Raw genomic sequence first — 26,555 nt, forward strand, 5'->3', positions numbered from 1 at the left:
TCAGCCCTTGGGAGCGGGGAGGCAGGATGTTACCTCCTGCTTTCAGGGACGCAGAGGAGAGTCAGGCCTCATCCTGCTCCTGCTGCCTCCCAGGTGACTGCAGTTGGAAATAATCACTAGGTCACCGTGGAATATTGTGGGGCAGCCTGTCCTGGGCCCCGTCACACCTTTGGCTGTTATGGATAGTGCTGTTATGGCCGAAACCGGTTTGGCTCAGTGGATAGAGTGTCGGCCTGCGGACTCAAGGGTCCCAGGTTCAATTCCGGTCAAGGGCATGTACCTTGGTTTCGGGCACATCCCCAGTAGGGGGTGTGCAAGAGGCAACTGATCGATGTTTCTCTCTCATCGATGTTTCTAACTCTCTATCCCTCTCTCTTCCTCTCTGTAAAAAATCAATAAAATATAAAATAAAAGATAGTGCTGTTATGAATATGGGGGTGCAATTATATCTTAAAGAGCCTGCTTTCAGTTCTTTTTGGGTTCATACCCAAAGGTAGGATTGTTGGGTGGGAGGAAAGCTTCTGAACGCTCCTGATCAGAGGAGAGCAGACTCATGCCTGTGCTCCAAACCCTTGTCCAACGGAGCAAACAACATCATGTACAGGGCACAGGACCCCACCCCGCCTGCCCTCTGAAGGCACACCTGTTACCGGACAGGGTACCTGGCCCAAGCAGGTCTGCCTAGGGCCGACAGGTAGTGTGTGGGTTCTTGAATTCATGCAAGAAAAATTCACAACACAAGTCCAGGTGAATTTTAGAGGACGTTTATTAAAGCTGGGGACAATGAAACAAGGAAGGGCTAGGGCAGTGGTCGGCAAACTCATGAGTCAACAGAGCCAAATACCAACAGGACAACGATGGAAATTTCTTTTGAGAGCCAAATTTTTTAAAGTTAAACTTCTTCTAACGCCACTTCTTCAAAATAGACTTGCCCAGGCCGTGGTATTTTGTGGAAGAGCCACACTCAAGGGGCCAAAGAGCCGCATGTGGCTCGCGAGCCACAGTTTGCCGACCACGGGCCTAGGGAAAGGGCCTACGCTGGGCTACTTTGGCTCCCTAAGAAGTCAGAGAAAAGGGGGCCTTGGAGATTTTTCTGGGACGAACTGCCACGGCCCACTGTGGTCCTGGTTGTGAGCCTCCTGGGGTCCCTGAGAGTTCAGGAGATGCATGCCTTGGAGAAAGAGGTGGGGGAGGCCAGGTGAGCTCCTAGCCAGGCCGGACCTTTGTTTTGAGGGGATTGTAAGGGCTTCGCCTTTAGGAGAGGGCTTAGGGGAGGATCTAAATAGAATATTCGAGAGCTTTAAGTCATGGATAAAAATGAGATTGATCCCTTTCACCCAGTTGATCCTAGGGTGTAGTTGCCAAATGGCACTAATTGGATTTCTGCTACTTGTCTCCCTGAGTAGGATGGTTTAAGCTATTTACCCTCTGGTTGGGGAGGAGAAGTGCAAACTCTTAAGTGCCCTTGGTGTAGAGAAGACAGGATTTACCAGATGGCTACAAACTGCTGCTTAACTCTGTCTCAGTTTGCCTATTCCCCTTTACCTGGCTTACAGGCCTGTCTCTCACACACACACTGCAAGGCTGGCCCAGCCCAGGGTAATTGGACACACAGACCAGGTCCCCACTGTTGTCACCACCACCCACACTTTTCCAGCGAACAAGACTCTGGGCCGCAGCTCCTAACAAGTAGCCCAGTGCCTGTTCACCTGCCCAGGCCAAGCCTGGTGAAAAGCCACCTGGGTGGCAGGACGACATCAGGAAGCCAAACCCTGTGCTTGCACCCCACCTCCCTCAGCACTCAGAACTGAGCCTGGGCCCAACTGGCTCAAGGAAATACTGAACAGATAAGGTGAACTAAGGAGTGACAGTGCCCAGGACTGTAGGAGCAGAGGATAGGGGGAGCCCAATCAGGACCGCTCAAATGCTCCTCGCCCAGAGGACACCTGCCTCTTAGCCCCACCCTACCCTGGGGAGACACCTGGGCTTCTCCTTGCTGATGGCTCCACCTTTTGCAGGACCCCTGCCCCAAGGCTGTCACACCCTACAAACAGGAGGGGCTGTCTCAGGGTGGCTGCCTGGGGCACTGGGAGGGACCCAAAGCCTTTTATAGCCAGGGTTGAAGGCCTCCCCTGATTAAGCCCAAAGAGCTTGCCCTACAGCTGGTGCCCTGGTGTCTCAGCCTTGTTCAAGTTCCAGCCTCACCAGGTCCCGGCCCCTCTGCAGTCCCAGCTCCTTCGCTGGCCCACCATCCCACAGGCATGCAGGGAGCCCACGAGCTGCTGCTGCTGCTGCTGCTGCTGCTGCTGGGCCTGAGGATACAGCTGTCCCTCGGATTCATCCCAGGTAAGGGGCCCCTCCCAGCGGGCCCACACATGGGGCGCTCCCCCAAGGCTGACCTGACCGCCCTCTCCCCTTGGCCAGCTGAGGAGGAAGACCCAGCCTTCTGGAACCACCAGGCAGCCCAGGCTCTGGACACCGCCAAGAAGCTGCAGCCCATCCAAACCGCCGCCAAGAACCTCATTCTCTTCCTGGGGGATGGTGAGTGTGCACGGCATGTCCATTCCCAGAGCCCCACATTCCTGGTACCCAGGGCTACCTGTTGACACAGCCCTGCCTGCAGACTCAGACCTGACAGGGTTCTACTCCTTCAGGGATGGGGGTGTCTACGGTGACAGCAGCTCGGATCCTAAAGGGGCAGATGAATGGCAAGCTGGGACCTGAGACCCCCCTGGCCATGGACAAATTCCCATACATGGCTCTGGCCAAGGTAAGGGCTGGGTGGCCTCAGGGTGCTCCACACCACAGGGGTGGGGTGGGCCTAGGGAGCCTGGTAGGAGGGAAGGCCCCATGAAGGGTTGGGGCCTGAGTTAGGGGCCCAGGGTCTGGTCATGATCCGGGTGTCTGTCCCAGAGAGGAGCTGAGGGTGTCTCTATCCCCAGACGTACAATGTGGACAGACTTGTACCAGACAGTGCAGGCACGGCTACAGCCTTCCTGTGTGGTGTCAAAACCAACTTCCTGACCATTGGTGTGAGTGCAGCAGCCCGGTATAACCAGTGCAACACAACACGTGGCAACGAGGTCATCTCCGTGATGAACCGGGCCAAGAAAGCAGGTGGGCTTGGGGCCAGCCTAGTGGGCAGGGGTCGGGCCCAGAGAGCACAGTGGCTCACCCTGACCTGACCTCCATCACCCTCAGGGAAGTCAGTGGGGGTGGTGACCACAACGAGGGTGCAGCACGCCACGCCAGCCGGCACATACGCGCACACGGTGAACCGCAACTGGTACTCGGATGCAGACATGCCTGCCCAGGCGCTGAAGGACGGCTGTCAGGACATTGCCACGCAGCTCATCTCCAACATGGACATTGATGTGGGTCATGGGGCAGTGGGGACCTGAGCAGAGGGGGTGGGCCCCACGCTGGCCACAGTCTAAGGCAACCCACAGCCTGAGCCCTGGGGCCTGGGGCCTGGGGCCTGGCAGTGTCTCTGGGCACGTGGGCTGGTGGTGTAGAAGGTACAGGCAAGCCAGGCTGTCGCCACAGACCTGGTTGGGGGCGGAGGGGACCTAGAGATTGTTTGTTCAGGGGGCAAAGGGCCAGGCAGGCCCCAAGCTCACCTGCCCTACTCCTCTGGCTCCAGGTGATCCTGGGTGGAGGCCGCAAGTACATGTTTCCCATGTGGACCCCAGACCCTGAGTACCCTGGTGATGTCTCAAAGAACGGAATCAGGTTGGACATGCGGAACCTGGTTCAGGAGTGGCAGGCCCAGCACGAGGTGACAGGGGCTCGTGGGTGCAGGGGACAGAGCAGGGACAAGGGCAGGGCTGCTGGTGGTAGAGCCGTGGGCTGAGGCCTGCTTCTGTCCCTGCCAGGGGGCCCAGTATGTGTGGAACCGAACAGCGCTCATTCAGGCGTCCCAGGACCCCTCCGTAACACACCTCATGGGTAACGACCCACTCCTCCCCACCTTCCTGCCCTGTCCCCGGGTCCCTGGACACGCATGTGTGCACAGACCCCCCTCCACAGCTTGTCCGTCACCCCGGTCCCCTTCCCCACAGGCCTCTTTGAGCCAGGGGACATGAACTATGAGGCCCAACGAGACACCAAGCAGGACCCAAGCCTGAAGGAGATGACAGAGGCCGCCTTGCGTCTGCTGAGCAGGAACCCCCGGGGCTTCTACCTCTTTGTGGAGGGTGAGTGAGTGGCACCCCCTCACTGAGCAGAGGGAGATCAGGATTCAGGGCAGGTTCCCCACCACCCACCCATGGTCTTTCTGCAGGTGGCCGCATTGATCATGGTCATCATGATAGCACAGCTTACCTCGCACTGACCGAGGCTGTCAGTTTTGATGACGCCATTAACAGGGCCAGCCAGCTCACAAGCGAGAAGGACACACTGACCCTTGTCACCGCTGACCACTCTCACGTCTTCACTTTTGGTGCCTATCCTCTGCGTGGCAGCTCCATTTTCGGTAGGTCTGGGGAGAGTGGCAGGCGCTGCTTCCTCAATTAGGAGGCAGAAAATGCTGTGAGCCTCAGTTTGCTCATCTGTCAAATGGGGTCATAATAGCCATAACCCTGCAGGGTCTTGTGCGGATTAAATATTGAATTGGCAAGCAGTGCTGGGGTTTAGCCCACAGGGGGCGCTGCAGAGCTGTGTTGGTGCCATCATGGGTCCCCTCTTCCCCGCAGGGCTGGCTCCTGACAAGGCAACAGATGGCAAGGCCTACACCTCCATCCTTTATGGCAATGGCCCCGGCTTCGCTGTCAGCGGGGGCTCCCGGTCAGATGTTCGTGACAGCCAGAGCAGTGAGTGCACCAGTGGGCGGGCAGGCAGGGGGAACTCGTGGGAGGGTGCCAACCATACCTGACTCCCCGTTATCTGTCCAGGGGACCCCAACTACAAGCAGCAGGCGGCCGTGCCCCTGCCGTCCGAGACCCACGCTGGCGAGGACGTGGCGGTGTTCGCGCGTGGTCCGCAGGCACACCTGATGCACGGGGTGCAGGAGCAGAGCATGGTGGCGCATGTCATGGCCTTCGCCGCCTGCCTGGAGCCCTACACCGCCTGCGGCCTGACTCCGCCCGCTGAGCACTCGGAGCCGTCAGCAGGCCCCTCAGCAGGCCCTTCACTGACTTTGCTGACTGGGGCACTGCTGCTGCTGCTGCTGAGGACCGTTAAGCCCTGATGGCCCCACCCCTCACCCTGGGGGCCCACCTCCCCCAGGGGCCCTACACCAATTCTGGGCCACTTACTGCCAATACTGAATCTCCCCCTCATCACCCCCAAGCTTCCCAGGGCCTCACCTTTACCCTGCGGTGCACTGCCCCCACTCAGCCACCTTGGGATAGGGCCGGACTGGGGCACCCTGGAGGCTGAGGTGGTGGCTTCCTGAAGCTCTCCAGGTTCTCCCAGCTGCTCTGGACTCGCAGCCCCCGACCTTGACTGCCAAGGAAGTTTCGTAGCACCGTGGGACCTGAGGACTCTGGCATGTGGGGAGTAAGGGGGTGTCCAGGAGAGGGACAGCTTCCTGTCACCCTACAACCTGTCCTATGGCTACTTCCTGGCCCAGTACACCCGGTGCCTTTGACATAAAGCCCTGGGCTTCCTCATCTAGGGCCACAGTGGTACCATTTCACAGAGGAGATGGGGACACAGAGAGGAGAGGAGTTTGGCCCCCGTCACTAAGCTACTGAGGTGGTCACCTCCCAATGCCCATCCTGGCGGAGAGCTCCAAGGAACAGCCCTTGCCCCACCCTGAGGCCATGTGGCACTAGACATATATTTGTAAACAGGGGATTCCCTGCATCCAGGGGCCTCTATTCTGGGAGGGACACATATAAAACTAAAATAAACTGCTTTACAATGTAATGCCAGTTCTGATGTGTTCTTGAAAGAAAAATTAGTATGTGGGGGTACAGAGTGTGTGAGTCAGAGGGGAAGATAACTCAGATGAGATCAGGGAGCAGAAAGGAACTCCCTGAGGAGCAGACAGGTGCCCAAGATTGATGGCAGGAGGGCTTCAGCAATGCTAGCAAGGGCCCTGTGGCAGCAAGTGACTTTGAGACCAAGAGCTGGGTCAGAGTTGGGGGTTGGATGGGGGAAATGAGGGATAAGGAGGAATGGGGAAAGAGCTCAAACTTCATCCAGAGTGTGACTTTGAGCAGGGACATAACATGACTTTTTTGAAAATATCAACCTGGCATATGTGGGGAGGGACCAAGATGGTGGCATAGGTAAATATGGTACTCGCTTCTTCCCACAACCACATCAAAATACAACTAAGCCCTAGCCGTTTTGGCTCAGTGGATAGAGCATAGGCCTGCAGACCAAAGGGCCTCGATTCCGGGTTTGATTCTGGTCAAGGGCACATACCTTGGTTGCAGGCTCCTCTCTGGTCCAGACCTTGGTCAGGGCTCTGTAGAAGGCAACCAATTGTGTTTCTCTCACATAGATATTTCTGTCTTTCCCCTCTCTTTCACTCTCTAAAAATTGATGGGGAAATATCCTCAGGTGAGGATTTAAAAAAAATACAACTAAAGTAACAGAACAACCATCATTCAGAAATGCCTGAAATCTGACTGAATAAGGTCATATCACACAACGAGGGAATTAAGGAAGAAAGCATGTTGAGATGGGAAGGAGGGGCAGAAGTGCAGAATGGGCTAGTCCAGACCCTCATGTGGTGGTTTTTGTTTTTGTTTTGTTTTTTAATTCAGAGGGATGTCTTGGCTGTGAAGGCCTCCTATGAGGAGCACGGGGTCCCATTCCCATGGCAGACCCCTCAGCCCAGGCTTCCAGTACTGGAAAGAGAAGTCCCCATAATTTCAGGCTATAAAAACCAGCAGCGATTGTGGCTGAGTGACACAGAGGCTTCTGGAGACCAGACAGTTCCTCTTAAAGGGCCAGCACACAGACTTACTCAGACTCACTCCCTCTGAGTTCCAGCGCTGGGCAGCAGCTTGAAAGGATCCAGAGACATACATGTAACCTGGGAGGAACTAAATTGTCTGGCATCAGGGCAAGAACTCGGGGGTGGGCAGCTTTCTCCCAGACAAAAGTGCTCACAGAGGTCATTGTTCCTACGCTGAAACCTCTCCCTGACACAGCTGACTGGCAGGCGCCATATCTGAGCCTCCATCAGCCTGGCCCACTCTTGGCCCTGCCCTGGAGATTCCCTGAGATTCTGCCTTGCCCAATTTGCAGCACCACCCAAATCATTAGCAGCAGCTTTTCCCTATGAATAGCCTGTCCTGGCTCAGGCTTCAGACTTTCCTAAAATCCCTCAACAAGTAGCAGCTGGACCCAGCAAGTCCCATACCTCTTAATAAGTGGCCCCAGGCCTGACAGCAGCAGCCTATGTTGGATCACAGTTTGGCCTCTCCTGGGCACCTGGAGCCATCTGCAGATCACTATGTTGCTTGTGTGGGTGGTCCCAGGCAGGGCACAGGCAGTGATTGACTTTGCACCTCCCAGGAGGCCCAGAGCCAGTGTAACTGGTGGAGAGCTTCAGACCATACCAGATTAAACTCTACACATCTATGAGTGACACACTCAAGGGGCAGACTTGAGCACCAAAGCCCCACTGAAGCAAGTCCTACTCCATAGGGGTGTCTTCTGCACAACAGCTCTTCCGCTGTTGGTCCTCACAGCCAATTGGCCTGGGGTCAATTCCTCCCAGTGACACCAACAGCAATTAAGGTTCAACTACAACAAGACAGCGCACACAGCCCACCCAGGGGTGTACCTAGAGTGCCCAGCTCAGGTGATTGGGGAGGCTGAGCCACTGGGCCCTACAGGACACCTACTATACAAGGCCACTCGACCAATTCCAGGAGACATAGCAGCTCTACCTAATACACAGAAGCAAACACAGGGAAGCAGCCAAAATGCAAAGACAAAGAAAAATGTTACAGATGAAAGACCAGAAAAAATCTGGAGAAAAAGACCTAAATGAAATGGAAGCAAGCAGACTACTGGATACAGAGTTCAAAACAATGGTTATAATGAGAGCTTCAAGGGACTCAGTGAGACTTTCAAGGATCTTAGTGAGAATTTCAAAAACTTGAAAAAGGTCCAGTCAGAAATGAAGGATACACTAATTAAAATGAAGAATAATTTACAGGGAATCAACAGTAGAGTAGAGGATGCTGAAAATCAAATCAATGATTTAGAATATGAGGAAGCAAAAACACACAGTAAGAAGAGCAAAAAGAAAAAAGAATCCAAAAATATAAAGATAGTGTAAGGAGCTTCTGGGACAATTTCAAGAGTACTAACATTCACATTACGGGGGTGCCAGAAGGAGAAGAGAGAGCAAGATATTGAAAATCTTGCCAAAACCAGTTTGGCTCAGTGGATAGAGCGTCGGCCTGTGGACTGAAAGGTCACAGGTTCGGTTCCGGTCAAGGGCATGTACCTGGGTTGCAGGCACATCCCCAGTGGGAGGTGTGCAGGAGGCGGCTGATCGATGTTTCTCTCTCATTGATGTTTCTAACTATCTCTCTCCCTTCCTCTCTGTAAAAAATCAATAAAATATATATTTTTTTAAAAAGATATTGAAAACCTGTTTGGAGAAATAAAGACAGGAAACTTCCCCTATCTGGTGAAAGAAATAGACTTACTAGTCTATGTAGCACAGAGAGTCCCAAACAAGAGAATCCAAAGATGCCTACACCAAGACATATCATAATTAAGATTCCAAAGGTTAAAGACAAAGAGAGACTCTTAAAAGCAGCAAGATAAAAGCAGTTAGTTACCTACAAGGGAATGCGCATATGACTGTCAGCTGATTGCTCAACAGAAACTTTGCAGGCCAGAAGGGCATGGCAAGAAATATTCAAAGTGATGAAAAGCAAGGACCTACAACCAAGATTACTCTATCCAGCAAAGCTATCATTTAGAATTGAAGCTCAGATAAAGAGCTTCCCAGACAAGGACAAGCTAAAGGAGTTCATTACCGCCAAACCAGTATTACATGAAATATTAAAGGGTTGTCAAGAAGGAGGAGAAGAAGCAGAAGGAGGAGGAGGAGGAGAAGGAGGAAGAGGAGGAGGAGGAGGAGAAGAAATAAAAAATGAAAAATATAAACAATAAATGCAAATCTATCAACAGTTGAATCTAAAAATCAAAATAAATGAACAAGAAATCTAATGAACAAAATAAACTGATGAATAAAATAGAACCAGAGACATGGAAAGATGAGACAGATTGACGAATCTCGAGGAAAGGTATGAGAGGGTGTGGGAAGAGATTAACCAAAGAATTTATAGGCATATATGCATAACCCATGGACACAGACAATACGGTGGTGAAGGTCTGGGTTGGGGTGGGAACTGGGTGAAGGGGACAATGGGGCAAGTGGGACATCTTTAATCTGTAATATTCTCAACAATAAAGAGTATCCTATAGAATAAAAAGGTAATATGCAAATTGACCATCACTCCAACACACAAGATGGCCGCCACACGATGGCCAGCAGGGGAGGACAGTTGTGGGCGATCAGGCCAATAGGGAAGGGCAGTTGGGAGGGACCAGGCCTGCAGGGGAGGACAGTTGGGAAGGACAAGGCCTGCAGGGGATGGCAGTTAGGGGCAACCAGGTTGGCAAGGGAGGGCAGTTAGGGGTGAGCAGGCCAGCAGGGGAGGTAAGTTGAGAGGGACAAGGCCTACAGGGGAGGGAAGTTAGGGGCAACCAGGCCTGCAGTGTAGGGTAGTTAGGGGCAATCGGGCTGTCAGGTGAGGGGAGCTGGGGGGGGACCAGGCCAGTAGGGAAGGGCAGTTAGGGGCAATTGGGCTGGCAGGGGAGCAGTTAGGCATTGATAAGGCTGGCAGGGGAGTGGTTAGGGGGTGATCAGGCTGGCAGGCAGAAGTGGTTAGGGGCAATCAGGCAGGCAGGCAGGCAAGCAGTTGGGAGCCAGCAGTCCTGGATTGTGAGAGGGATGTTTGACTGCCTGTTTAGGCCCGATCAGGCCTAAACGGTTAGTCTGACATCCCTCGAAGGGTCCCAGATTGGAAAGGGTGCAGGCTGGGCTGAGGGACACACACCCCGTGCCTGAATTTTGTGCACCCGGCCTCTGGTATATACATATATGAAATCCTGGCTACTCTGGGGAGACTATATTCTGTTTGTTTGTTTTTTGTTGGAGGGAGGAGGGCAGAAGCAGAAGCCAGGAACCCTGAGGGGAGATGTGGACACAAACTTGTCTGACCTCCATCCCAGGGCCAACATTCTGGGGTACCCACTCCAGTATAGCTACACTTCCTGAGTATCTAACCCACCCAGAGGGAACATTTAAAAGAATCCCAGAAAGGTGAAATCAACCATATTTTCCAATGCATTTTAACAGAATTACAAATTTATTTATCCATTGACAAAGGTGCAGAAAACCACTTGGCTCTGACTGGAAATACTGAGATGATAGAGCATGCTTCTACCATCTTGACTAACCCTACCATCACCTCGAAGGCCTGGGTGTCAGGGCAGCTTAGTCCAATCCTGGATTTCAGTGGCTGTCACAAGAATGGGAGCGCAATGGAAGAAGGGCATCGTTAGCTGGGCTCACTGAGCGTCTCACTCACTGGGAACTCCATCCACAGGTTGTGCAAAGGGTTGTGTTAGAATCCAGCTACTACCGTATTTTCCGGCGTATAAGACGACTGGGTGTATAGAAGATTTTCCTGGGTTAAAAAGTCGTCTTATACGCCGGAAAATACAGTATTTATCTTCCCTTTGTCAGTCAGTTGATCTTACCCACCTGTGGGAAGGTGCCACATGTTTGTTTCATAAATGGACTCAAAACCCAAGGTAACCTGCCTTAGACGGTTTGGCTCAGTGGATAGGGCATCAGTCTGCAGCCTCAAGAGTCTGGGTTTGATTCCAGTCAAGGGCAAATGCCCAGATTGGGGGCTCGATCCCCAGTGCAGGAGGCAGTCAATCAATGATTCTCTCTCATCATTGATGTTTCTGTCTCTCCCTCTTCCTTCCTCTCTGAAATCAATAAGAATATATTAAAACACACACACACACACACACACAAAAACACAAAAACAAGGTAGCCCTACATTTTAAAACTCGACAGATTTTAGAAATAGACTATTCTAGAATTAGTGTTGATGGCCACACAACTTCAAATATTCTAAAGAACATTGAACTGTGCACTTTAAAAGGGTGAATTTTATGGTATGTATTATTTTAGAGAGAGGAAAGGAGAGAGAGGGAGAGAAATGTCAATTTGTTGTTTCACTTATTTATGCATTCATTGAATGATTCTTGTATATGCCCTGACAGATCTACCCTACAACCTTGGCATATTGGGACAATGCTCTAACCAACTGAATTACCTGACCAGGGCTATCTAAATTTTATAATAGTTTCTGCTTCCAAGTTACTTCAATGTGTAGGTATGAGGGGGTGTATTGTCAAACACATTGTTGGCCGCCAAGTCAGGTGTCCATGGGAACATTCCTAACATCTGTTTGATTGTCTTTACCTTGAGGGGGCAGACACATGGAAAGTGTGTTTTTTAAGGTTCTTATTGGGGGCCTAAGACTGACAGCTTTTGTCACTCAAGACATGTCAGGACCTTGGTCTTGAATTAGGAGGGAAGTTAGAAAGAAGAAGGAAAACTCACACGAGCCCTTTTCCATACTTTGCCATCAAGACAACTCGTTCTTGGTTGTCTGGAGAGTTTTCATGGTCACACCCAATCTTGTAACTGTGAGCAGGACACCTCACTGGCTGGGCTCTGCTCACCCTGAAGCTGCTGCAGTAGAAAACTCCAGGGATTTCTAACATGAGCCTGCACTTACCCCTTGTGGCCATAAATCAGTCTGAAGAATGCATTGATGATTAACACTTTGGTTGGGTAGTGGGTCTTACAGGGCTCAGAAGACTCATTCCTAGGAAGTCTCAGTATCACCCCCTTATAGAAATGGTGGGCCATTGAGGATGGGGCAATACTGTAACTGTGGGATGTGAATTGAGGCCAAATTTTCCCCAAAGAAATGGGCAGGTAAATGGAAGGCAGTCAGGTTGTATGGCCTTCATTGTGAAAAACACTCTGGATCATTTCCATCTTGTGACCTATCGTGGTCCTAGGTTTTGGGTCTGTCTCATTTTTCTGTATTTTGCATCTAGTGTAACATTTACATAAGCCATAAAGAGTATTAACAGTTATTTTATACTAGTACATCTTCAGTAATCATAAACAGTTGAGCTGTATAGAACAAAAGAATAAGTACAGTGGAACCTCGTTTCTCCAATAATTCGCTTCTCAACCTTACAACCTTTTCATGCTGATACTTGTATGATCAGTCATGCATCTCTCAGGTGACAAACAGGAGAAAATGTGTGAATATGAATCAGTTTACCACTGTAAAAATCTCAGGACAGTATGCTGTGAATATTTCTGTGTGTATTTTTTTCTTTTGTTGCTACTTATAATTTGTGTTACATTTTCATTTTTTACTATACATTTCCTTTCCTTTTTGTTAAATTTTCATTTACAGCTCATGTCCTTTTTGTTTTTAAAGTGCTTATTTGTAGATTAAACAGTATAATAGATAGGTACTGAAAATAAGAAAGGTTAAAACAGGGAATCATTAGGAGGTCTGGAACTGATCAATTCAATTTACATTATTGCTAATGGGAAAAAAGAATTCGGTTTTCGAACAGCCTTCCAGAACAAATTAAGTTTGAGAAACGAGGTTCCACTGTATAACTATTATAATATTACTAGAGGCCCAATGCATGACATTCGTGCACTGGGGTGGGGGTCCCTCAGCCCTGCCTGTGCCCTCTCATAGTCTGGGACCCCTTGGGGGATGTCCACCTGTCAGCTTAGGCCCGAGGGGATCAGACCTAAGCCAGCAGTCAGATATCCTTCTCGCAATCCGGGGCTCTCACATTCTGGGACCCCGCACTCCTTACCACCCGCCTGCAGCGGAGGCGGGAGAGGCTCCCGCCACCACTGCTGCTCTCCCAGCTGTGAGCCCGGCTTCTGGCTGAGCAGCACTCCCCCTGTGGGAGCACACTGACCACCAGGGGGCGGGTCCTGCATTGGGCATCTGCCCCCTGGTGGTCAGTGCGATCCACCCACCATTCGGTTGATTGGCATATTAGGGTTTTATTATACAGGATTAGTAGACAGGTAAAGACAATCAAAAAAATGGATTTTGAGTGCAATATCAATCTGGAGATTCACAGGCCTTGTCAATGTCTTGGGATCGCTCTCTTCGTCTGTTGTCAGCAGCATCTCATCCTAGAGAAGTCTGATGTCTGTTTTAGGTGCAGGCAAGTGGACATCTGATAGGGGCAGAACCTTTTTTCGATGAGAAATGTGAATCCATGAGTTAACCCCTTTAAGTTGAGTTGCACACAACAATAAAACTAAAAAAAAACAAGGTTTAGTTGCACATGGATTCATTAGTAACACCTGATCTGGTCTTTTCTAATGAGATTGGAGAGAGGCTTTTGTCTATTCCAATAGACAAAATCTGCTGATTGTAAGCCATGGTCTTTGAAGTCTGCGTTTCCTGGAAGTGCGCTGTGAAATGAATCATCTACAATTTATCTATTTTTAAAAACAGAATCATTTATTAGCAGGGAGCAAAGAACATTCTTGGGTCCAGATAATTTGATTGCTTACTGCTGTTTGTTCAGCTGCTGCATCAGCTAAATGATTTCTTTTTGTTTGCTGGTAGCTTTAGAATGTCCAGGAATCTTGATTATTTCCAGTTGTCTTGATTGCTGTATGTGATCTAATAATTCTTCAACCTGTTTTCCATTCTTTATAGACTACCCCTACGGAAGTTAAGAAGCCTGTTGCTTCCATAACTTTCTAAAGTCATGAGCTACACCAAAGGCACAGTGACTGTCAGTGTAAATACTGACTACTTGGTCTTTGGCCAACTGACAAGCTTGAGTTAGAGCAATTTAATTTATTTGTATTTTTTATTGATTTCAGAGAGGAAGAGAGAGAGAGAAACATCAATGATGAGAGAGAATCATTGATCAGCTGCCTCCTGCATGTCCCCCACTGGGGATTGATAGGTACTGAATATCAAACCACCAAGTACGTCACGTGCCCTGACCAGGAATTGAACCGTGACCTCTTGGTTCATAGGTTGATGCTCAATCACTGAGTCACACCAGCTGGGCGAGTTAGAGCAATTTATTTGGTTTGTTGGTCGGATCTTAATTCAGCTAAATGAGAACTTTCCATTATATCCACCTGAAAGTTATTGCATATTTGGCTGAGTTATGTTCCTTTTTGTCTTTGAGATAAGATCCATCTGTAATCAAAAATAAGTCTGCATTATCAATGGGAATTTCCTGTACCTGGTATATCTTCCAGGAACAAGGAGGTGGTCAGTGTTTCTATCCTGTGAAGAAGGTAGTAAAGTTTCTGGGTTAAGACTGTTACATTGAACAAAAGTAATATTAGGTGTAGAAAGCAGGTAAGAAGCCAGTTGAGTAATGGTGAGAGTTTAGCAAAGATTTGACAGAATAAGGAGGAACATAAATGGTTAAATGTTTGTTTGCATAACCTGGTTTCAGCAGAGGTGGCCCTCAGGCAGCGAGGGAGCCCGTTGGGTACTGAGTCTAATTGCTCACTATAATATTCTAAAGAGCTATGACGCTCTCCGTGTTTCTGAGTTAGAATTTCTAAAGCATTTCCTTTATTTTCCTGTGTAAAAGGGAAGAAAGGAAGTTTATAATTAGGTTGTCCCAAAATTGGAGCTTCAGATAATTCTTCCTTTAGAGCTCCTATACTTTGTTTCCCTTCTACTTCAATGAGATCAAGTCCATCTGATTTCAATGTGGCATGTAGAGGTTGAGCCATTAATGAAAAGGTTGGAACCCAGTTGTGACAGTGTCCAGATATCTCTACAAAGCCCCTGTGCTGTTTCCTAGTTCTTGGCAGAGGAAAGGCTAGGAGTCATCTGAGTCTTTCAGGGTTAATTAGTATCCCACTTTTTTTTTTTTTTTTACTTTCCCAGCAAATCCTCAAAACTATACTATGAGTTAGGTACATTTATTATCTCAAGTCCAGAGAGGTGAAGTTATTTGTCCAACACCACACAGCAAGTGCCTAGCCAGGGCGTGATCTTAGGTTAGTCCAACCACAGAGCCCTAAACCAAGACCTTGCCGCACGTTGTGCACTGAGCTCATTTTCCTCCAGCCTGTCGTCCCCCACGCCCACCACTTTCCAGTAGGAACAGCAGGAACAGAAGGACTATTGTTGGTGGAGCCCCAGGCACTGTAGGGTCCTGGAGAAATAAGAGGACAAAGGTGCCAAAAGCTCTATGGGGGCATCCCTGGGCCTGGGGCCTGGGAGGTGGAAACAGCGCAGGTGAAGGTGCAAGGGCATCTGGGCAGCCTGGGCAGGCCTCGGGTGGAGGCGCCCGAGGAGGCTTCATCCAGGACCTGTCTTTGGGGTTTTGTGCTCTCCGCTGGCAGTAGAAAGTGCTGGCCCAGGACAGTGCCCACGCGGGCTGCAGACCCGTGGTCCCCGAGCACAGGGCAGAGCGGTAGTACCATGTGTGCCTGTAGCTGACCAGGGAACACTGTGACCAGAGCACAGCCAGAGCTGGTGGCCACCACACGAAGTGGCTTAGGGTCCTCTTGACACCTTCCAGGATGTCCTTTCGGGACGGGAACTTCACTGGAACTGCGAAACCAACACCATCAACGTGTTCTGGTTTCAGAGCTGCTGGGGTCTGCCCCTCAGAAGTAGCCGGGATCCCATCAGTGATAGCCCAGTAGGTGGCTCTTCGTGAGTGGGCGAAGACTTCTGGAGGCGGCTTGCTGTCTGGGACAACCGGAGAGGAGTACAAGCCCAGAGGTCTCCTTCCCAGATGCTCGGACAACCTGGGGTCCTGCTCCCGGAGCCCCAGGGACGGGCTCAGCTGGGGCAGCACTGAGAGCAATGTCAGCTCTCCTGGTTTTCCTGTCACCGGAAGACCCTGTGGCTTGTTCGTCACTAGTGGTCCTTTCTGGTCCATCACAGATGCCGTCAGCACATCGACCAGCTCCTCCTACTGAGGTTCTCTGGCTGCAGCAGCCCTGGGAAGGACTGGTTTCCCAGGGACCCCGATCGATCGATTGTTTGCTGGAGCCTTGAGGTTGCAGTTGACGCCGGGCCTCGGTGCTAAAGCCTGCGACCGGGCGGGCTGAGCGGACCCCTGGCCCTGCCACCAGCTACCCAAGACATGGCCCCAAACCCAGTAGCCACCCATCTAGTATCCCATCTTTAATATCAAACCACCAAGTACGTCACTTGAGGCAAACAGAATTGGAGCTTGTCTTTTGAGACGTTATGTTATTTTATAGCCAGCTGCTGTCATAAGTAAATGGTGTCCTTTAGGGAGTCTAGTTATGTCCTAGAGAATAAAACTAAATCATCCACCTATTGGATTAGGGTTCAGTCTCCGGGAAAATCAACATAATTTAAATCAGCCTTTAGTATCTGAGAAAAATGGGTGGGTTTCCGTATCTCCCTTCACATTACAGTCTGAGTAAATGGGAGGTCTCCCCCAGGTGATGGTAAAGAGCTATTGACTGTCTTTTCTGCAGGAATGCCGAAGAAGGCACCACAGAGATCTTATGAAAAATATTGGCAATCCACAGGAATGGCTGATAATAGGATACATGGATTTAGAACCACAGGATGTCTGGGAATACCTTTTTTAAAAAAAAAAATACTCACCTGAGAATATGTTTTTATTGCCTTTTAGAGAGAGAGGAAAAGGGTGGGGAGGCGGGGAGAGAGAAACATCAGTGTGAGAGAGAAACTGATCAGTTGCTTCCCACCTAGACTGGGGATTAAACCTGCAACCTAGGTATGTGCCCCGACTGAGAATCGAACCGTGACCTCCAGGTTCATGGGTTGATGCTAGCCTGGGGGTAATTTCAATTTCTCATAAAGCATTGGTAAGAAGAAGGGGAAACACCCTCTCATAACCCTTAGAGAAGCTCCATGCTTGGTCCTCTCTCTCCCCCCGCCTTTTTTTTTTTCTAAATTCCATTTCAATTTTTGACAATTTTCCTTAAGACTATATGGCTTTTTACAGTAAAAAGAGACTCTCTTTTGACCTCATTGGAAAGTCCTTTGGGGAGGTCTGACCTGATTGCTTAGCTGCTGGAGCTGTACATTCATAATTTTAGTAGCTTTATCCTTTTCTGCCTTTGAATCGTTTCAAATAAGTGATGGGCCAAAATTGCTAGTTTATCAGAATTGCTAACATATGTGGTTGACCAGTTTAATTCATGTTGTTCCATCAGAGTTACAAGCTCCTCATCTAATCCTTCCAGAAATGCTGATAAGCATTGGACCATTCTGATGTTCCTTAAAACTGTCTGGAGACGATCCTGAATGTTGTTTGAAACTTTTTTCAAAACATTCAAATAAATCAAGTATGTTTTCATTGATATTGTTGGATTTTCATCCAATCTATTTTCGGGGGGGGAGGGGGAGGTAAGGGGGAATCTCAGGGGTGGCTTGGTGAAGCCAGTGGGCTTAATTCCCTGCATTTTTCTTGGCCTGTTTCTCTGTTTTTTAAAAAAATCCTCTATAGGAGTTTTCCAGCAGACCTTACTTAGCTATTCTGCTGCTTTGCTCTCAGAAACTGGTAGCTGTATTAGTTGAAACAGGTTAGAATATCCAGGATCATATATTCTAACAATTAAATGAAATTCTTTTGCAAACCCAAAAGGGTCTTAAAGAGGATCGGGAAAATCTGTAGTTAGATTCCTTAATTCTGCTTTAGTCCATGAGAGCAAATTATTGCTGGTTCCCCTCATCCTGAGACTGGCTTTTCTCTAAGCAGAGCTACAATGATTTGTGTGGGTTGTTTGTTTGTTTTTCTAGCCCTATTCTGTTCTGTCTTTTAATTCTTACTTTCCCCTAAGCCAGTAGAGGGTGGTAGTAATGAGGAGAGAAGAGGAGGTGAAGAAAGGGCAGGCAAGCCCAGAAAAGGGAGCTCAGAAAGGAGCGGGCAGGTAGAGGAAGGGTGAAGTGGGGTGTTGGACCCTGGGCAGCCTCAGAAGCCTTCTTTAGTTCAGAGACAGTTTCTAAAAGTTTCTTGCTAACTTCCTTGAAGAGAAAAAAAAACGTTATCTGACAGTTCAGAAACAGTCTTTAAAATTCTCTTAAATTCCCGGACAGAGGAAAGCTTACCTGTGCTCCTTGTACAGACTTCTATTTTCTAGTCAAGGTTAGTGTCCCATTCATCCAATTCCATTCCAGAGCCTGATTTTTCCCATCAAGCGCACAAAACATAGCTTAGCGGTATCTAAAGAGACCTTGGTTGCCCATCTTAAGCTGCTATCACGTTCATCTAATTCTCCACATTTCTGTAAACACTCTCAAGTCGAGGCTTCGTACAAATTGCACAGGAAACTTGCCTGAGTACTTGAAGGGAGGCTGACTGTCATGGGGCTTGTCAGCCTTGGAGGTACAATTTCCCACGTTAATTTTAACTTTTATTTTGAGCCAGTTAAGAACAACTCAAATAGCCCTGGCCGGTGTGGCTCAGTTGTTTGGAGAGTTGTCCTGTACACTGAAAGGTGGCGGGTTCGATCCCTAGTCAGGGCATGTGGAAGAGGCAACCAAATGATGTTTCTCACATTGATGTTTCTCTCTCCCTTCCTCTCTCTAAAATCAATGAAAAAATAATAATAAATAGAAAGAACAACTCAAATAAAGCCAGGAACCACTACCTAAAGCAGGTAGGTTAAGGATTTCAAGAGGAGACTCACCCAAGTTTACCTAGTGAGGGTCAAAGAGCCCCTGGAGCACAGTGGGCACACTGAACCTAACACCTGGCCTGGTGCAGGGTGGTCCTGGGTGGGCTTATTTAGAATCCTGCCAGCTGAGCCAACTAATGCCCATGTAAGAATGTCCAAACCTGTAGAGGATTTTTATTAAAAAGTATTTGAGCCAAACAAAGCATATACCTGGAGGTAAGATCTCAACAGAATGAGAAAAAATGCTTCTTAGAATGTTGTTTGCATTTTCTCTTTCTTTCTTTCTTTCTTTCTTTCTTTCTTTCTTTCTTTCTTTCTTTCTTTCTATCTGTAGCTTCTTTTATACATTAGGAATTAAGGAGGGAACATAAGGAAGATTACCTGAAGGTAAGAGAAAGCAAGGCAAGCTTGGACTACAGGATAGTTGACAAGATTATGTGCTCTCTTGAGGGTGGTTTTTCTTCTGAGGGGTCTGAAAAGAGACCTTTCAAAGATGTGTTAACCTAGGTGCACAGAGACAATGGGTAGGATTTGTGTCAGGCGAAAATAAACCTTTTACTAAAGGTGATATATGCTCACCCATTAACTGCCAGGTTAGGAACTTACAAGCTCCCCCTGTGAGGTTACTGTCCATTTTGTCCATATACACCCCACCTCCCTCCACACCCAGAACTGAGCCTGGGCCCAGTTCTCAAGGGGAACATAGAACAAAATCAGGTGAATGAAGGAGTGATGGGTTCCCAGGACTGTGGGAGCAGAGAGTTGGGGTGGCCACATCAGGACCCTGCAAATGCTCCTCACCCTGAGGGCACCTGCCGGGGGTCTTGTCCAGCATCTAGAAGGGCTCAGGAATCTGGAGAAGAGGCTGCTGTAAATTATTAAAGAGTCTAGAGATGAAACATAATTTTGGAAGGCATTTTGGGGGGCCAGAGGAGCTTGGCTGTAGGAACCAAGTTCTGCTTGTCTCAGGACCCCTTAATTTTTTTTAAAATATATTTTTACTTATTTCAGAGGAAGGGAGAGGGAGAGAGAGATAGAAACATCAATGATGACAGAATCATTGATCAGCTGCTTCCTGCACACCCCCTACTGGGGACTGCCCAGGCATATGCCCTTGACCAGAATCAAGCCCAGGACCCTTCAGTCCATAGGCTGATGCTCTATCCACTGAGCCAAACTGGCTAGGGCAGGACCCCTTGCTTTTTATTAACACAAATTGTGCTAAGGCAAAGTAGATATACAGATCAAAGGAAAGGTTTAGTATACAGAATCCATCCTCAGATTGGGGGAACTGCCTAGGGCTGTTCAGGTGTTTGGCCAATAGGAGGCAATAACAGGTAGATTGAGATGCCCTCAGCTGTCTGGCAGCAAGCAATCATTTATGCAAATCTTTAGGTGTGGGGAAATGCCCTTAGCCATTTCCAGCAGGCAAACCTCAAGGTTCCATCAACCTTTTGATGAAACTTCTTACATTTATGACATGCTGGAATTAGCTTCCGGCAGGCATCTCTCCCCTGACCCCACTCTACCTTGGCAGATAGCAGGCTCCACCTTGTTCAGGCCTCAAAACTTTGCCACACCCTACCACCTTCCTTCTGCAAGCAGGCAGGGGTGGGGTCAGGGGAGCTGCCTGGGTCATTGGAGGGACATGGAGACTTTTATAGCCAGGTCTGAAGTCCTCCCCTGATTAAGCCCAAAGAGCTTGCCCTGCAGCTGGTGCCCTGGTGTCTCAGCCTTGTTCAAGTTCCAGCCTCACCAGGTCCCGGCCCCTCTGCAGTCCCAGCTCCTTCGCTGGCCCACCATCCCACAGGCATGCAGGGAGCCCACGAGCTGCTGCTGCTGCTGCTGCTGCTGGGCCTGAGGATACAGCTGTCCCTCGGATTCATCCCAGGTAAGGGGCCCCTCCCAGCGGGCCCACACATGGGGCGCTCCCCCAAGGCTGACCTGACCGCCCTCTCCCCTTGGCCAGCTGAGGAGGAAGACCCAGCCTTCTGGAACCACCAGGCAGCCCAGGCTCTGGACACCGCCAAGAAGCTGCAGCCCATCCAAACCGCCGCCAAGAACCTCATTCTCTTCCTGGGGGACGGTGAGTGTGCACGGCATGTCCATTCCCAGAGCCCCACAATCCTGGTACCCAGGGCTACCTGTGGACACAGCCCTGCCTGCGGACTCAGACCTGACAGGGTTCCACTCCTTCAGGGATGGGGGTGCCCACAGTGAGCGCAGCTCGGATCTTAAAGGCACAGATGAATGGCAAGCTGGGACCTGAGACCCCCCTGGCCATGGACAAATTCCCATACATGGCTCTGGCCAAGGTAAGGGCTGGGTGGCCTCAGGGTGCTCCACACCACAGGGGTGGGGTGGGCCTAGGGAGCCTGGTAGGAGGGAAGGCCCCAGGAGGGTTGGGGCCTGAGTTAGGGGCCCAGGGCCTGGTCATGATCTGGGTGTCCCAGAGAGGAGCTGAGGGTGTCTCTGTCCCCAGACATACAATGTGGACAGACAAGTGCCAGACAGTGCAGGCACGGCCACGGCCTACCTTTGTGGTGTCAAAACCAACTACCGGACCATTGGTGTGAGTGCAGCAGCCCGGTATAACCAGTGCAACACAACACGTGGCAACGAGGTCATCTCCGTGATGAACCGGGCCAAGAAAGCAGGTGGGCTTGGGGCCAGCCTAGTGGGCAGGGGTCGGGCCCAGAGAGCACAGTGGCTCACCCTGACCTGACCTCCATCACCCTCAGGGAAGTCAGTGGGGGTGGTGACCTCAACGAGGGTGCAGCATGCCTCGCCAGCCGGCACCTACGCGCACACGGTGAACCGCAACTGGTACTCGGATGCAGACATGCCTGCCCAGGCGCTGAAGGACGGCTGTCAGGACATTGCCACGCAGCTCATCTCCAACATGGACATTGATGTGGGTCATGGGGCAGTGGGGACCTGAGCAGAGGGGGTGGGCCCCACGCTGGCCACAGTCTAAGGCAACCCACAGCCTGAGCCCTGGGGCCTGGGGCCTGGGGCCTGGCAGTGTCTGGGCACGTGGGATGGTGGTGTAGAAGGTACAGGCAAGCCAGGCTGTTGCCACAGACCTGGTTGGGGGCGGAGGGGACCTAGAGATTGTTTGTTCAGGGGGCAAAGGGCCAGGCAGGCCCCAAGCTCACCTGCCCTACTCCTCTGGCTCCAGGTGATCCTGGGTGGAGGCCGCAAGTACATGTTTCCCAAGGGGACCCCAGACCCTGAGTACCCTGGTGATGCCTCAAAGAACGGAATCAGGTTGGACATGCGGAACCTGGTTCAGGAGTGGCAGGCCCAGCACGAGGTGACGGGGGCTCGTGGGTGCAGGGGACAGAGCAGGGACAAGGGCAGGGCTGCTGGTGGTAGAGCCGTGGGCTGAGGCCTGCTTCTGTCCCTGCCAGGGGGCCCAGTATGTGTGGAACCGAACAGCGCTCATTCAGGCGTCCCAGGACCCCTCCGTAACACACCTCATGGGTAACGACCCACTCCTCCCCACCTTCCTGCCCTGTCCCCGGGTCCCTGGACACGCATGTGTGCACGGACCCCCCTCCACAGCTTGTCCGTCACCCCGGTCCCCTTCCCCACAGGCCTCTTTGAGCCAGGGGACATGAACTATGAGGCCCAACGAGACACCAAGCAGGACCCAAGCCTGAAGGAGATGACAGAGGCCGCCTTGCGTCTGCTGAGCAGGAACCCCCGGGGCTTCTACCTCTTCGTGGAGGGTGAGTGAGTGGCACCCCCTCACTGAGCAGAGGGAGATCAGGATTCAGGGCAGGTTCCCCACCACCCACCCATGGTCTTTCTGCAGGGGGCCGCATTGATCAAGGTCATCATGCGGGAAGAGCCTACTTCGCACTGACCGAGGCTGTCGGTTTTGATGACGCCATTAACAGGGCCAGCCAGCTCACAAGCGAGAAGGACACACTGACCCTTGTCACCGCTGACCACTCTCACGTCTTCACTTTTGGTGGCTACACTCTGCGTGGCAGCTCCATTTTCGGTAGGTCTGGGGAGAGTGGCAGGCGCTGCTTCCTCAATTAGGAGGCAGAAAATGCTGTGAGCCTCAGTTTGCTCATCTGTCAAATGGGGTCGTAATAGCCATAACCCTGCAGGGTCTTGTGCGGATTAAGTATTGAATAGGCAAACAATGCCTGGGCTTAGCCCACAGGGGGCGCTGCAGAGCTGCGGTGGTGCCATCACAGGTCCCCTCCTCCCCGCAGGGCTGGCTCCTGAGGCAGCCTCCGATGGCAAGACCTACACCTCCATCCTTTATGGCAATGGCCCCGGCTTCGCAGTCAGCGGGGGCTCACGTCCCAACGTCAGTGACAGCCAGAGCAGTGAGTGCACCATCCCGGTGGGCGGGCAGGTGGCCTCCGTGGGGAACTCCCTGGCGCGGGGAATTGCCCAAGGACCCTGAACCCCACCCTGAACCCCCATCTTTGGCCAGGTGACCCCAACTACAAGCAGCAGGCGGCCGTGCCCCTGTCGTCTGAGACTCACGGTGGCGAGGACGTGGCGGTGTTCGCGCGTGGTCCGCAGGCACACCTGATGCACGGGGTGCAGGAGCAGAGCATGGTGGCGCACGTCATGGCCTTCGCCGCCTGCCTGGAGCCCTACACCGCCTGCGGCCTGGAGCACCCCCCTAACACCAGCATCCCCACCGACGCTGCGCACCCCGGGCTGTCCACAGGCCCCTCGCTGGCTGCGGTGATTGGGGCGCTATGGCTGATACTGCTGGGGAGAGTGGTGCCCTGACCATCCCACTCATTTTGGCCCCCATTTGATGTCAGCCGAACCCCTGCCCAAAGCCTCCAGACCCAGGACCCACCTCCGGCCTCTACCTTCTGACCTTTACCTGTTGGCAATAAATGAGCCTCAGCTGGCGCAGCGCTGCCCCCGCCCCACCCTGCGGGCCTGATGGTGGGGCGCCCTAGAGGCTGAGGCAGTGGCTTTCCTGCCGCACCCACCCTCCTCCTAGGTGGCTCTGGACTCCCCGCCACCCCACCCCCAAACTGGGCAGACTGAGACATGAGCAATGTCCAGGCGCCCTGATAACAGTGGCTTCCTGTCACCCTGCATCTGGCCCTGAGGGTACTGTGTTGATGGAGGAGTCACATGGGGGAGGGAGTCACATGGAGAGGGGGTGGCGCTTCGACAAAATCACTGGGCCTGGTCCCGTTACCCAGAGGAACAGAGACACAGAAAACAGCCCCACGCCACGCCCAATGCCCTTTCAGTCTGGGAGAGCCAAGAAGCTTCGGGCAGCCCCAGAGCAGCCCTTGCTCCCACCCTGAGCCGTGTGGGCACTGGGCAGAGAGTGGTGACCAGGAGATGCCCTGCCCTATTCTGGGAGGGACACAGGGATAATCAACTAAACTGCCAATGCTGATATGTTCTGGAAAGAAATATCATTAGCATGTGGGGCCACAGAATGTGTGTGTGAGTCAGGGGAGGGGAAAGGTAACTCAGATCAGGAGGGCAGGGGGCAGGGAGGGGCTCCCTGAGGAGCAGACAGGTGCGCCCAGGCTAGAGGCAGGAGGGCTTGAGCAATGCTGAAAGGACAGTGTGCAAAGATGCTGAGGCAGCAATCAAGTGCTGCTGAGGCCAATAGCTGGATCAAAGGAGATAACCCCTGAAGGGAGGGGAGCGGCTGGGGGAGGAGCTCAGAACTGACCCACGGACTGGTATGTGATCAGAAGGCTTTGAGCACCGGCATAACAGACCTGACTGTAGGAACTATCGCCCTGGCTACTGTGGGGAGAAGACTAGATTCTGTTTTGTTGGAGGGGGTGGGGCAGAAGCAGGAGATGGGAAACCCCAGGGGAGATGCGGACAAAAACCTGTCTGACTTCCATCCCAGGGCCAACATTCTGGGGTACCCTCTCCAGTATAGCTACACTTCCTGAGTATCTAACCCACCCAGAGGGAACATTTAAAAGAATCCCAGAAAGGTGAAATCAACCATATTTTCCAATGTATTTTAACAGAATTACAAATTTATTTATCCATTGACAAAGGTGCAGAAAACTACTTGGCTCTGACTGGAAATACTGAGATGATAGAGCATGCTTCTACCATCTTGACTAACCCTACCATCACCTCGAAGGCCTGGGTGTCAGGGCAGCTTAGTCCAATCCTGGATTTCAGTGGCTGTCACAAGAATGGGAGCGCAATGGAAGAAGGGCATCGTTAGCTGGGCTCACGGAGCATCTCACTCACTGGGAACTCCATCCACAGGTTGTGCAAAGGGTTGTGTTAGAATCCAGCTACTATTTTATTTGTCTTCCCTTTGTCAGTCAGTTGATCTTACCCACCAGTGGGAAGGTGCCACATGTTTGTTTCATAAATGGACTCAAAACCCAAGGTAGCCCTACATTTTAAAACTCTACAGATTTTAGAAATAGACTATTCTAGAATTAGTGTTGATGGCCACACAACTTCAAACATTCTAAAGAATATTGAACAGTGCACTTTAAAAGGGTGAATTTTATGGTATATAAATTATATCTAAATTTTATAATACAGTTTCTGCTTCCAAGTTATTTCAATGTGTAGGTATGAGGGGGTGTATTGTCAAACACAATGTTGCCCGCAAAGTCAGGTGTCCATGGGAACATTCCCAACATCTGTTTGGTTGTCTTTACCTTGAGGGGGCAGACACATGGAAAGTGTGTTTTTTAAGGTTCTTATTGGGGGCCTAAGACTGACAGCTCTTGTCACTCAAGACATGTCAGGACCTTGGTCTTGAGTTAGGAGGGAAGTTAGAAAGAAGGAGGAAAACTCACACGAGCCCTTTTCCATACTTTGCCATCAAGACAACTCGTTCTTGTCTGGAGAGTATCTGGGTCCCACCTTCTTACTGTGAGCAGGACACCTCACCGGCGGGCACTGCTCACCCTGAAGCTGCAGCAGGAAGGTCCAGGGACCACTAACAAGAGCTGGCAAAACCCATCAGACTTCTTGCCACGTCAGCCTCTTGGGTGTCTACCTGCAGAGTGCAGGGGAGGCAGAGAGGTGAGGCGCCTTTTCTACATGTAGACAAGGAGAAGTATTCGTGGGCCTAGTTCTTTGGGCACAGTGACTGTTCATTATTTGTCAGACAGTCAAATAATATATATATGTAAATATCTGTGTTTTCCGATGGTCTTGGGCTCTACAGCAGCGGTTCTCAACCTGTAAGACCATCGGAAAACACAGATATTTACATTACAATTCATAACAGTAGCAAAATTACAATTATGAAGTAGCAACGAAAATAATTTTATGGTTGGGGGTCACCACAACATGAGGAACTGTATTAAAGGGTCGAGGCATTAGGAAGGTTGAGAACCACTGCCCTAGAAGAAGTTCAAAGCACACCTGTCTTTAATATTCTCAATTTCTAAGACTGAAGGAAAAAAATATGTTTTTATTTATTTCAGAGAGAGGAAAGGAGAGGGAAAGAGAGATAGAAACATCAATGATGAGAGAGAATCATTGATCGGCTGGCTCCTGCACTCCCCCTACTGGGGATCGAGCCCACAACTGGGAATTGAACCATGACCTCCTCTTCATAGATTGATGCTCAACTACTGAGCAACACCAACTGGGATATTCCTAGTACTTTTCATTATATTTAGGGTATCCCCCTCAAATGTATACACACTATAACAGCTGATAGCTCAATTTTGAACATGAAAAGTATTTTAAGAAACACTACCTTTATAATTATTAAAAGTGCGTGTATTCATTTTGGGGGACAACCTATATATTGAAATTTTATTCCTTAAAATTTTTAATTCCTAATAAAAAC

The 26,555-nt window shown here is 50.5% G+C and overlaps 2 protein-coding genes and 1 pseudogene across 3 annotated transcripts; 2 read left to right on the forward strand and 1 right to left on the reverse strand.

The window, feature by feature from the left end:
• Window positions 1-1,041: 1,041 nt before the first annotated feature.
• On the forward strand, window positions 1,042-5,759 carry LOC307105881 (intestinal-type alkaline phosphatase-like). Its single transcript, XM_079781804.1, has 11 exons — window positions 1,042-2,346; window positions 2,425-2,541; window positions 2,655-2,770; window positions 2,943-3,117; window positions 3,202-3,374; window positions 3,644-3,778; window positions 3,876-3,948; window positions 4,062-4,196; window positions 4,283-4,474; window positions 4,695-4,811; window positions 4,893-5,759. The coding sequence occupies exons 1-11, from the start codon at window positions 2,262-2,264 to the stop codon at window positions 5,186-5,188; spliced, it is 1,614 nt and encodes a 537-aa protein (XP_079637930.1). The 5' UTR covers window positions 1,042-2,261; the 3' UTR covers window positions 5,189-5,759.
• A 9,480-nt stretch (window positions 5,760-15,239) lies between these two features.
• On the reverse strand, window positions 15,240-16,242 carry LOC307105904 (mitochondrial mRNA pseudouridine synthase RPUSD3-like; annotated as a pseudogene). Its single transcript has one exon. The product of its transcript is annotated as a mitochondrial mRNA pseudouridine synthase RPUSD3-like (transcript).
• A 4,306-nt stretch (window positions 16,243-20,548) lies between these two features.
• Window positions 20,549-23,518, forward strand: ALPI (alkaline phosphatase, intestinal; the record flags this gene model as incomplete). The annotated part of the gene is made up of 11 exons (XM_079782094.1): window positions 20,549-20,642; window positions 20,721-20,837; window positions 20,951-21,066; window positions 21,234-21,408; window positions 21,493-21,665; window positions 21,933-22,067; window positions 22,165-22,237; window positions 22,351-22,485; window positions 22,572-22,763; window positions 22,984-23,100; window positions 23,211-23,518. Exons 1-11 carry the CDS (start codon window positions 20,564-20,566, stop codon window positions 23,516-23,518), a joined length of 1,620 nt encoding a protein of 539 aa, XP_079638220.1. The 5' UTR covers window positions 20,549-20,563.
• Between the last annotated feature and the right edge of the window lie 3,037 nt (window positions 23,519-26,555).

This window comes from Cnephaeus nilssonii (genome assembly GCF_951640355.1).
Source record: "Cnephaeus nilssonii genome assembly, chromosome: 10".
NCBI classification, from domain to species: domain Eukaryota; kingdom Metazoa; phylum Chordata; class Mammalia; order Chiroptera; family Vespertilionidae; genus Cnephaeus; species Cnephaeus nilssonii.